Here is a 12,552-nt window from a genome sequence, read left to right as displayed (position 1 = left end):
TATCTAGGTTGTCTTAGAAGGTAAGGCTATCTAGCTCTATACAACTAGCTCTCCTATTTACGTCTATAGTACTAATATACCTCGTAGATTCTATAGCGGTCTTCTCGACCTTCTTAATATAAGCTTAGTAATTTTATACAAATTACAATAGGTCTTTAATAAATGCTTAGACGCTCTTTATATCTACTTAAAGGGACTTAATAGCAATGTTATTCATAGTAACTATATAACTAGCACCGCTTACTACGTCTATAGCCTTAGCGTTATTATAGTATATAAGACTAAGTTCTACCAATATTACATTAATAGATAGGTTGCTTTCTCCTTTAGGCGATATATATCGTAAAGCGAGAATTTCAATTATAGTTAGTATCTAGCTTACTATTACTATACTAGTCTCCTAGAACTCCTTAAAGGCTTTCTTAATTGTCCCTTTAATTCTATAGACATATAGGTTGTAAGCGAAGCTAGTAAGCTTACTATCGAAATCTTTCTTTAGGACTACGTAATAGAATCTAATAAACTATATTATAAGTTTTGCTATATACTCTTTGTCGTAGCTAAAATCTACGTATATATAAGTAAGAGCTTCGCTTATAGTAGCGATATACTTGTTTATAGCTTTTATAGGGCGATAGGAGTATCTATAGGATATATAAGTTTCCTATAGCTCTAGGATACGATATAGCTCAGTGGCCACGTCTTCTTCGTCGCTTATATATTCGGTACTATCGTCGTCTAAAGTATCTTAATCGTCATTGCTTACAATAACTTCGTTGTTAGATACTATATATATAGCCTATCGAGGCCCTTTATACTATACGTAGGTAGCTATAGCGCTATTGGCTTCAAAGTACCGGATTCTAAGTATACGCTATAGAGGCTACTCTCCCTCTATATATTTATAAGTCAGGAGAGTATCTAGGCGGTTCTATACTATATCGCTATTAAGTTCTCCTTCGTTGTCCTTAGCAGCTTTGTACTTGCTATTGATAATTATAATAGGATTTAAAACTTTCTACAACATCTCCTTATATATAGTTTCTAAACTGTTCTAGATCGCTCTAGCTATATCAGCTTTCTTAGTAGCTATCATTTCGTTGTTGTAGATAGTTCTAGTAGCGATATACTTAGTTGTAGCTTACTAGGCTATATACTTGTCTACAGTATATAGGGAAACGTTAGGTATAATAGCGACCTTCTTTATATCTCCTACTTGTTTTATAGCGAGGTAAGCGCTTTCTCTCTTTTTAGTACTAGTAGTACGATTTCTAGTAGTCGCTCTTCTTCTATAAGGAGGCATCTTATATATAACAAAAGCTAGTTGTATATCTCCTTTTATAATGTCGATATAGTTGGCTTTAAGCGCTTCGCTACTTAATAATATAAACGAGTTAGACGAATCGACCATTTAGTCGGTCTTACCATTGTAGTAGGTCTTATAAAAGCGTATAGCGAATTGTCTTAGGTTACAACTATAGTATAAACGTATACTAATAGACAGCTACTTGTATAAGTATATATAGTTCAGTATAGAAGATGCTTAAAGATTGATTGTATAACGAATATAACGGATTACAATATAGAAGTGCTATAGGAGATAGGTATAAAGGGTGCAATATACAAGGAAAGGAAAATCGCAATAGCTTGTATTAAACTATTTAAAAAGTAAATAAAAACAGTTGTATAGCGACTATAGCTAATAAACAGTACTATTATCTAGCAGTGGCTAGTAAATAGAAATTTTTACTTTCGAAGCGTAGAGCCCTATACCTTTATAGCAATAGAATAGCTCTTCCTAACTATTGTAAATCGAGGCTAGTAACAAATCTATATATAGGAAAACTAGGCTAAGTAGAGTATTTAACAAATTGAATAATTATAGTTTTATAACTAGAAGCAGTAGTATTGTCTAAGTACAAGGCAAGAAAAGGGAAAAGGAGAAAAGGAGATCTATAAGATAGGGATAGTGTTTATATATCTAGTAGTAGTATAACGGTGATAGATATACTAAAACGAATATATCTTATTAAAGAAAGTATAAGCGAATAAAGAAAGAGAGGGAAAGAGGAAATAAAAAAGTAAATATTAGTAATAGTATAGCTATTATTAGTCGCTACCCTTCCTTTATAGTAGCTCAACGACAATTTAGTTCCAATGTCGAGGGATCTCTATCACTGCTTCCTACTCCTTAATAACGATGCCCTTATTACAGTGTTCCTTCTCCTAGTCGATAGGGTACGCCCTTTTATATTCTTCGATAAGCTCTTTAGCATCGTTAATAAGCTAGATATATAGGATCTATAGGTCGTCCTTAGCAATGAAACCTTTCTATTATACTAAATACTTGACCTTAGGTCTCCTATTCCTCTAGACGATACGCTATTATACGATCTTGTCGACTTCCTAATGCTTATCTCCATCAATAATCATAGGGCTAGGGGGTTCTACGTTATAGCTAAATAGGTCCTTCCCCTAATCTAGTTTCTACAACTAAGAAACTAAAACTATAGGGTAAACTTTCCAACTAGCTAGGAAGTCAAGCTTATAGGCGTTCCTATCGATTTTATAGACAATCTTAAATAGTCCTACCTATTGTAGCGACCACTTTTGTTTAAGCTTGCCTAGGAGATAGTATCTATTGTATAGTCGTAAATAAACAGTATCTCCTACTTTGAACTTAATAGGCGTATACTTATCATTATAGTGTATCTTTGCAATAGCGCCTATATAGTCGATCCGTTCTACTACTTCCTTTTAATACTATTTCCAAAGAATATTAATAGCTTCTATAAAGGTAGTAGTACCCTTCTTATAGTGAAAGATATCTAGGATAGAGTATAGTTTAAAGCTATATATCAACTCGTTTAACGACCTTCCAACGGTAACTATAAGTATATTATTAAGGTTGTACTATAGTATAGAGAGAAGTAGAAGCTATAGCGTCCCTAGTCTCTCTATAGCTTCTATATAAATAGCGATTTTTACTATTTAGTTCGTCCTTTCTAACTGACTATCTATCCAAGGGTAATGCGCTATTGAGAAAAGGAGGCTAATATCTAGGATACAAAAGATTTCTTTCTATAGGTCTAAGGTGAACTTAGGGTCTCTATTACTAATGATTTACACTAGGAGTCTCCAATCTATATACGTCAATGCTCTAAGGATTATAACTACCTATTCCTCTACTAATATTTTATTGTTTCTAGCTATAAGAAGCTTTTTCTTACTAAACTTATAGGTAATAGTATATATAGCGTTGAGGATTAGGTACTTCTTTATCGACTATAGGGTCCCTTTAGAGGGTATAGCTAGTAAACCGACGATAAAATCTATAGTAATAGTGTAGAAAAGCTATAGCGGTATCCAAATTAGCTAAAGGTCTCTAGGCTTCGGTTCTCTTAAGATCTAGTTTTCTCTATATATAGGGCAGTACTAGATATACTTATATACTATCCAACGCTTTTAGCTAAAGGCGAATACTAATAGGCTCACTATTATATTGTCTATACTAAAGTAGTAAATGTTATTGTATATAACGATAAGAATGTCCTTAATATAGCTACTAGGGATATAGAGCTTCCTTACTTCTTTGTAGTTGATATAGTAGAGGAGTTTATCTTTTAGCTTATATAGCCCAATCTATAGCTTTTAGTACTATCTTCTTTGTAGCTCCCCTTCTTACTCCTTACGTTCTTTCTACTTAGTGATTTTCTTAGCTTATTCTTCTATATTATAGAGGTTCCTAATAATCTTATTATACCTATAGTCGTTAGGGTAAACGACGGCCAACTTAGCTTTAAACTTGTCACTAATAACTAGCTTAAAGGTACTAGTGTCTATAGCGTAGTATTCCTTAGTGTCGATCTAAGTAGTAGACCAAATGTCCTCTAGTTCGTTAATAGCGTCTCGGGTTTCGTTAAGGGCGTCTTCCTCGAAAGTTGGCAAGTATAACAAGGCGTCTAGTACAACGTTGAGTTTTCCTAATATATAGAAGATATTAAGGTCGAACTAGGATAGCTAGTTTATAGCGTTGACAAGCTTTAGATTAGCTTTCGTAAGGTCTATAGTAGCGAGAGACATATATTTTACAATACCTCTAGTTACTATATAGTCTATTAGAATATTCACTAGATATTGGTTTAACTATATTATTTTCTAGAGCTTCTTAACTACCTATACGACAGTAGCGACTTCCGCTTCTATACTCCTATATTTCCTTTCTACATTAGAGGTTAGTTGAGATAGGAATATAATAAGCTAGATCTCGTTGCTTAAAATATCTTAGCTAGGGATACTAATACTATCCTATTTGCTATAAAGTTAAAAGACAATTACTCTATATCCCTTGCCACTTATATCGAGCTTAATAAATAGTAGCTTATTAGGACGATAATAGTATAAGAAGTACTATTTATATAAATGTTTCTATAATAGCTTAAAGGACTCTAGTTCTACTAATATAGGCTTGAATTTAGTATTTAAAGTAAATGCCTTCCTAACGTTCTTCGACTTAGCGATAGGAAGGTCCCTACTCACTCTCCCTTAGGTAAGGAGCTTAGTTTTATAGTCCTATAAGAGCTATACCTTCGCTATATACTATAGGATGCCTTTATATAGCTATTTAGCTATACCTAAGTACTACTCTAAAGCTTCTAAAGTATTAGGGAACTTAAGCTTCTTAAATACAGTAATTCTATTATCTATCTTAGCTACTCCTTCGCCATTGACTATATAACTAAGGAGTCTTACTGATAGGTAGGCTATAAAAGACTTTTCTATAGAAATATAAATATATACCTTGTCTAAGATATCGAGAACCGTCTCAATATACTTAAGATACTCCTCTATATCTTTGCTAGTAATAATAATATCGTTGATATAAGCGTATATAAAGTGCTTATACTTATAGAATAAACGGTCTATAAAGCACTATATAAACGCTAGCGAGTTTTTAAACTCCATTAGTACAACGTTTAAACGTTCTAAACCTCTAGGACTAATAACCACTATATAGTTATAGTATTCTTCTATAACTAGAAGCTAGAAGAAAAATCTAGAAGCGTCGAATACTATAAAGACTATATTACCTATTATTATATTTATAATATCGTCTTAGTTAAGTAATAGGTATATATCTAGTACTACCAATACATTTAAAAGCTAAAGGTCTACAATGGCTTTGCCTTTCGTCTTTTTAGCAACTATACAATAGACTATAAAAACTAGGTAAGCGACAAGAGTTGGCTAGTCTATAAAGTCTATCTTCCTTTATATATACAATTTATTATATTCTTTATCGACAATCGCTTAGTCCTTAGTGCTCAATAGATAGATCTAAATAGGTTTAAGCTAGTTCTACTATCTGTCGATAAGCAGGATTCTTATCTTCTACTCCTTTAGTATAGGGACAATGCCACGGTTATAGAAGACGTTATACTTGTCTAGCAGTGCCTTTATTTCTTCTATATACCGTTTGTCCCTACTATAGATGTTTACCTTTGCTACTAACTTAATATATAGGATATCGTCTAGTTTCTTAATGCTATAGGATAGTATATAGAATTCCTACTTAGTAAGTAGCTTATACTTATCCTCTATTAACGTCTTTGTCACTAGTTCCTTACTACTTAGCTCCTATTGCTCAGTCGTCGTTATTTATATATATTTGTCTTCTACAACGTTGTCCTAGGTCTACTATATAAAGTTCTATACCATTGCCTAGATATCCTCCTCTAGGCTATACTAGAGGAGGTGTCTAATATACTATCCTTTGACAATAGTGATTAGACGAGCAATGTTGTTCTATACAATAGCCTAGTATATACTCTTCGTATTTACAATAGCGTCTAGTACGCCTTCGATATATAAAGCAAAGTAGAGCTTATATTTCTAGTTATCTATATTATAGTCATTGGCGTCTATAGGCTTGAACGTAGTCTCAATTAGGTGTTCTATTATAAGTACAACCGTTATAGTATTTACAGCTTTCACCTTTTATATCGTCCTCCTTCGCTCTATATACACTCTTACCTTTATATTGTAGACTAACTAGAAATAATAGGTTGACGTATTAAGGTCAATCTTTACTCCGTTGCAAAGTATAAAGTCAGTTCCGATCAGCAGTTTTACTTCTAAATCTTCGATAACGTCGGCTATTATAGTAAAATAACCTTCTACATTAGTACTATAGACAATTCCTTAGATATAGAAGTTGAACTCGACCTACTTTTTAACTTCGGTATAGGCTCTAACGCCTTTAACGAAGTATAGCTTCATATTAATCTAATATAGGTGTTTAGCCCACTTGGAGATAAACTCTTTGTCGACAAGGTTGGTATTACTACCTATATCGAAGTAAACCTTGGTGCCTAGTTCGCCTAGATTTACACTAATATTGATTATAAGGTATATAGTTTACTTATCCAACGCCTTTAGTAGCGATATATATAGCTATACTTCTATAATCTATCCTTTAGTTAGTATAAAGTTTATTGCCTTACCTTTAGGATCATCTTCGTTGTTATTAAGGTCGTACTAGCGGTCCGTCTAAGGCTATATAGGTTTATACTTGTTTTCGTCGCTATTATCTGCTATATACTTGAAAAGCTCGCGATATATCGCGAAGACTCTACTATAGGCAGTATATTACTAAATCTATAGGAGCTGTTGTAGCAGTTTGTTCTAGATCAATCTAGGCTAGTAGGATATATAATATATATAGTAAGAACTGTTGGCCTCCTCGTCTTCCGATTCCTCGTCCTTAGCTTCGATATCGTATTCGTTAATAAGAACGTACCTAACCTTTTCTAGTATTTTATAGTAAAGATTAGCATCCTCATCGTCTCCTATTACTATAATCTCGCTATAGTATATAAATATACTATCTTTAAACTGCTTCTTATATATATATATACAAATCCGTTAAAGCTATCGAAGTCGTTTACTCTAGTTGCTATTATCGCCTTTTCTTAGGCTATTAAATAGTCTAAGTCCTTCTCTACAATCGTTAAATAGTTAGTATCCTCTTCCTCGTCTAATTATATTATAGAAATTTCAATTACTAAATAGCTATATTTAGTCGCTATCTCTATATTAGTTGTTTCCAATCTACTAAGGTCTATCCCTATCTCTCTTCTAATAGTTGTAATATCCTCTTCTACTTTTTCCTATCTAAAAGGCTCTACTATCCTCCTAGCTATCTCCTTGTCTATCTTCGTTGTACTCTATATCTACGTTGTTAACGATATAGCTATAGCTAATGATATAGCCCTTAGCAATGTCCTATCGGAGTTTGTCTCTAACGATATATACTTTAGTATCAACGATATTAAGGAATATACCTATCTCCGTCGTTATATCTAGTTTAGGGCAAAGCTAGCGAAGTTTAGAATAGAGGCTATTATATAGATATATTAGACATTGCTCCTTAGTAGTATCTCCCTAGATATATATATATTTAAAGTATTCTATAGCGAATTTCCTAACTAGTTTATCTTTGTAGTTGTCCCTTATAATATACTAGTTTTCATTTAACTATTTCTCTACTTTATATTTCTTAATACTAAACTCTTTTTTTAAACGTTTAGTCTATATTTTTATAAATATAGTCAATATTGCCTTCTTTATAGCAAAGAGCTATTGCTTATACTACTATAGTGCTAAACCTTAGAATAAGGTTTATATCTCTATATATAGGGTCTCTTCTTTTACTAAGTAGTACCTAATAACCTAGTCCACTTACTAAACCTAAAGGTTAACGTCCCTATAGTATAGCTATTACTTATTGTACTATAGGTCCTAAGGTTCCTTAGAGTCGTTCTCTATATTTAGCTAAAAGAGACTAATATCTTAAATCTTCTATTTTAATATAGGTATAGGTGCCTATAAAGATATAACGCTTCTATTATTGGTTTTAGCCTAACAGTCTTCTTTAGCTATAACCCTATTCGCCCTTTCAATTATAATATTTAGGTTCTCTATTATTCTAGCTATCTAGGTAAGGAGGTCCTATATAGTGAACGTAGCTTAGGTGTCTATAGCGGTTATCGCTTGTCTAGCGGGTCTAGCTATCTATTTAGAGGGTCCCTCTTAGGGCGGCTACTGTCTATATAGTAGACTTAGCATCTCTTAGAATAGCGAGGAGACATTAGAATCGACTAAACTGTCTATATATTCTATTCTAAAGTTATAGATAACTATATTTAGTCTAGGAAGCTTAGATAAGTACTAGGATAGCTAGCTTAACGTCTATAGTAGTAGCTAGAGAACCTAGTCGAAGGCGTTAATTAGCTAAGCTATTAGAGATAATAAGTCTTCCTCTTTAGGCTATTGGTTCTAAGGTAGCGGATTCTATAATCCTCTTAGTAGCTCTTAGTAACGTCTACTAAGATTATAGCTACTAACGATATAGGTTTTATATCTTTATTAAAGAATAGTTGATATATCCTAAGGCTCTAGTTATTCCTAGAAGGTTAAACTTAGTAAAGTTAATAGCTAGTTCTTAATTAGATTATATCTAGTCTTTACTAATATTTCTAGTAGTATAACTAGTCTTAATTATTAATCGTTAGTCCTCTAAAGTTTTAAAGTCTCCTATAGTCTTTAACTCTTTAGTACTAAAGTCTCTAACGTCTTTTAGGTTAAGTCCTTAGTCTCTAAAGCAATATCTTTAATCCTAGGGTCTAGGATAAGGTATTTACTAACTATTACCTAAACTTTATATTTAATAGATATAAAATAGGTATATAGAATATAGTTATCAAATATCTAAGAGGGAGGATACTCTAAGATATATAGTTCTTAAACGTAGTATTATATATAGTCGTCTCCTTCTAATACTATCTTAAGAGATACTATAGCTTCTAGGTATTTAAGGTCTTATAGGCTAATATTAGTAACCTACTAGACGTTGTAGGTAACTCTAAAGTCCTTAATAAACTTAAATGTCTACTAAACGTCCTTATAGACGTTTACATTTATAAGGCTTAACTTTATCTAGTTCTTAATGCCTTCAAAGTATCTAAGGCTAGGTTAATAGTATTAGCAAAGTAAACTAGTTCATTATATAATATATCTTCTAAAGCTTACTCCTTTGTAAAGGAGCATTATCTACCTTAGGCGCTACTCTATACAACTTGCTAAACGTAACTTATAATATTTTCTAAGTCGAACTTAGCTCCCTTCGATAGGAAGTAAATAGGTCTAAATCGTTAGTAGGTACCACTTATTATATATAGATAGCCCTTAGTAACTATCTAGCGATAAACGTAAGAGAGTAAGAAAGATCAATGCCTCTTAGTCTCGTCAACTAATAAGGCGGCACTCTTGAACACTAGTATATATTATAAAAGTATATTGATATAGTCTGGTCTCTATAAAAGAGTTATGGGCGAGGTTCCCTTTTTAAGGGGAATGCTCGTCACCCCTAACCACAGTGTAGTCATAGGTGCCCTTGCCACAGTTGCGTATAACAAGGGTTGAGGTGCAAGATACAATGGAATTGCAAGCTGAGGACAGCTTTTCTGTTTGTTTGTGGGGGGGGCAATTGTTACACGCAGTTGTAGGACACCTGTGGCCACCTGTAGCCAACTGTGCAAGTGTGGGCCCACTAGGCCCCACAACAGCACTGGGCCCTACAACAGCACTGGGCCTCGCAACAGTGCACAGGCCACCTTACGCACAGGCCACCACACTCCTGTATTTAGGAGGGCACTTGCCCGCATCTCACACTCTTGCAAAAACAGACGATCTTGTACTCTTCCAAAGCTCCTGCTTAGTTTGAGTGCTCCGCTGCCTTGGCTAACGAGGCTGGGCAGCACCCACTTTGTTCGTATAACAAGTGGTGCCTACTACTGGACTCGAACCTGTACGATGAACCGCGATAAGACTCCTTTTTAAGGGAGCTAGCGTTCATCAACAGCGTGCCCGAGCAGTACCGCGTTATATGGCTTAGGCAACCACATACGGGCGCAGGTGCCCCGAGTGCCCTGCTAGGAAGCACTTATGGTTTTGCTTACTTGGGTGGTCTCCAAGTATTGCGAAGCCCTCGAGCTCCTGAGACCTAACCTAGAGGTCGATATCCAGGGCAACAACGTCAATCGCGACCTTCAACACTTCGTCGCCCCGGCTCGGCTCCCAAAGACCACGTCAATCGCGACTACTTTCCAAGACCTCGTCGCCCCGGCCTAGCTCCCATCCTTCCAACCGTCAATTGCGACCACTTTTTCCAAGACCTCGTCGCCCTAGCCCGGCTCCCATCCTTCCGACCGCTCCAACCTCCGACCGATCAATCGCTCTAATCAGTCGCCCCGATCAAGGAACCCGACAGGTGGATTGAATGGATTGAATGGATTGAATGGATTGGATGGTTGAGGTGCAAGATACAATGGAATTGCAAGCTGAGGACAGCTTTTCTGTTTGTTTGTAGGGGGGGCAATTGTTATACGCAGTTGTGGGACACCTGTGGCCACCTGTGGCCAACTGTGCAAGTGTGGGCCCACTGGGCCCCACAACAGCACTGGGCCCTGCAACAGTGCACAGGCCACCTTACGCACAGGCCACCACACTCCTGTATTTAGGAGGGCACTTGCTCGCATCTCACACTCTTGCAAAAACAGACGATCTTGCACTCTTCCAAAACTCCTGCTTGGTTTGAGTGCTCCGCTGCCTTGGCTGACGAGGCCGGGCAGCAACCCACTTTGTTCGTGTAATAGCTAATATCCTTAGGTATTACTCTCTGTTCGATAGTAAACTAGCTAGGCTAGTCTTAAGCAAGGCCAGGGTCTTAGATGTCAAAGAGGTCGATAGATAGGTCTAGGAAAAACCGATTTACGAGGGCTTAGGCCTTAGCCTCGAAGGTTGTTAGGCTAGAGGCCCCCTAGGCTACCTAGAGGGCTAGGAGCTTAGGGGGGTTGATAGGGGTATAGCTCTTAAGCTAGGCCTACTTTTCTAGCTTCTATAGTAGAGCTTAGTTGCTACTAGCTTCCTAGAGGGTAGCTCTCTAGTTAGCTATTCTTGAGGCCTTAATAGCCTTTGATAGAGCTTTGGTAGCCCTATTGTAACTTGCTTAGTGCTTAGGGGTAGGGACTACCCTATAAGCTCTTTCGGCCTACTTAGCCTACTCCTAGAGATCTTAGATCTCTAGGGACCACTCTAGGGCTTAGAAGCCTTGGTAGGGCTATCTCTGAGGGGTAGCACAGTTTACAATGGCTTACAGTTTAGCTATCAACTTGTTGAAGGCCTTCTATAAGCCCTAGGCAGTTGTAGTCTACTTAGTAAGTTCCCCTAAGGTAAGCTCCATTATAATAGGCAAGGCCTTCGCCTCAGCTTCTACCTCACCTTTCTATATTAAACTCTAGGCCTACCCCGTTCAATAGTTGCTTTGGCGCCCCTTAGGCCTAGGTATTAGAGCTTCGAAGGCCTAGGGGTAGTAGTTAGACCGCCCCCTAGTGTCTAGGCCATAGTAGGTGCCTTATAGGCCTATAGAGGTCTAAATGTGGTCAATGGTTAATAGCTAGGCTAGCTGACGGCCTTAAGGGGCCTAAGTTGTAGTACTATAGGGCATATAGAGCTTAAGATCCTATTAGATAGCTAGATCAAGCAGCTCGTCGGCCTTTCGATCTAGCTAGCTACATTGGTCCTAATAAGGGTAGTAGAGGTTAAAGTCCCTTGCTAGGATTATAGGCATTGTAGAGGTAGGCAGCTATAGGAGCCTGCTTGGTACCTCCTTAGTGTCCAAAGGGTTGTAAACTAACTAGACCTCGAGGCCCTACTCTAGCCGAATCTAGCACTAGAGATCTTCTACATTGTAGTCCCATTAGCTAACCCTATAGCGCTTGGCAATATATAGGGCTGCCTAGGCCTTAGACTTATAGACTAAGTAGTATTAGGAGCTTCGAGGGCAGTAGGTCGACTTGGTAAATAGGTTGATCTATAGTTCTTAGATAGCTAGAATATTAAAATCGGTCTCTTTAAGTAGGGTCTCAATCGCTTCTTTGCTACCCTAAGTATTCTACAATAGGATCTATATATTTATAGTATCATTAGGTGGTCTAAGGTAGCTAGCTAGGTTAGGCTCTAGGCCTCTAGCTAGCTAAATAGTTAGCTAGGCGGCTAGCTAAGGAGTTAGCTAGGAGGCTAGCTAGCTGGCTAACTTGGCGGCTAGCTAGGTTAGCTAGCCTAGAAAGCAAAGCCTTAGGTAGGAATTGAACTCGCGAAGTTGTAATCAAGCTAGCGCTATGCTAGGTCCTAAGCTATATCCTAAGCTGCAACTACTATACCACTAGGCCTACTATAAGGTCGTTTTAACAGCTAGGCTAAGCTAGGGCTATTAGGTTTAATTAGGTTGAAGGTAAAGATTCGACTATTATTCTAAGACTGATGACTAGGCCTAGTGGCTAGGGCCTAAGCGAAGGTCTAAGGTTAGAAGATATAGGCCTCCTAGGCTTTAGCCTTGACTTGGGTCTAAGCTAGGTAGCCCTTATCTTAGGCTAAATGCTTTCTTCTATAGGCTAGGCAGTAGGGTAGCTAAAGGCCTTTGCGAATAGGGCA

The 12,552-nt window shown here is 36.7% G+C and overlaps 2 protein-coding genes across 2 annotated transcripts; both read right to left on the bottom strand.

Annotated features, from left to right (window-relative positions):
• Positions 1–3,720: 3,720 nt before the first annotated feature.
• On the bottom strand, positions 3,721–4,011 carry THITE_2036988 (uncharacterized protein; the record flags this gene model as incomplete). The annotated part of the gene is made up of 2 exons (XM_003649622.1): positions 3,721–3,832; positions 3,956–4,011. Coding segments are annotated over 2 exons (168 nt in total), but the record flags the coding sequence as incomplete, so codon positions are not given.
• Positions 4,012–4,641: 630 nt separating this feature from the next.
• Positions 4,642–4,893, bottom strand: THITE_2042654 (uncharacterized protein; the record flags this gene model as incomplete). Its single annotated transcript, XM_003649621.1, has 1 exon — positions 4,642–4,893. A coding segment is annotated over one exon (252 nt), but the record flags the coding sequence as incomplete, so codon positions are not given.
• Between the last annotated feature and the right edge of the window lie 7,659 nt (positions 4,894–12,552).

Source organism: Thermothielavioides terrestris, chromosome 1, assembly GCF_000226115.1.
Source record: "Thermothielavioides terrestris NRRL 8126 chromosome 1, complete sequence".
Classification (NCBI taxonomy): domain Eukaryota; kingdom Fungi; phylum Ascomycota; class Sordariomycetes; order Sordariales; family Chaetomiaceae; genus Thermothielavioides; species Thermothielavioides terrestris.
Note: the sequence above shows the minus strand (reverse complement) of the source record. Positions and strands in the feature narration are given on the sequence as shown.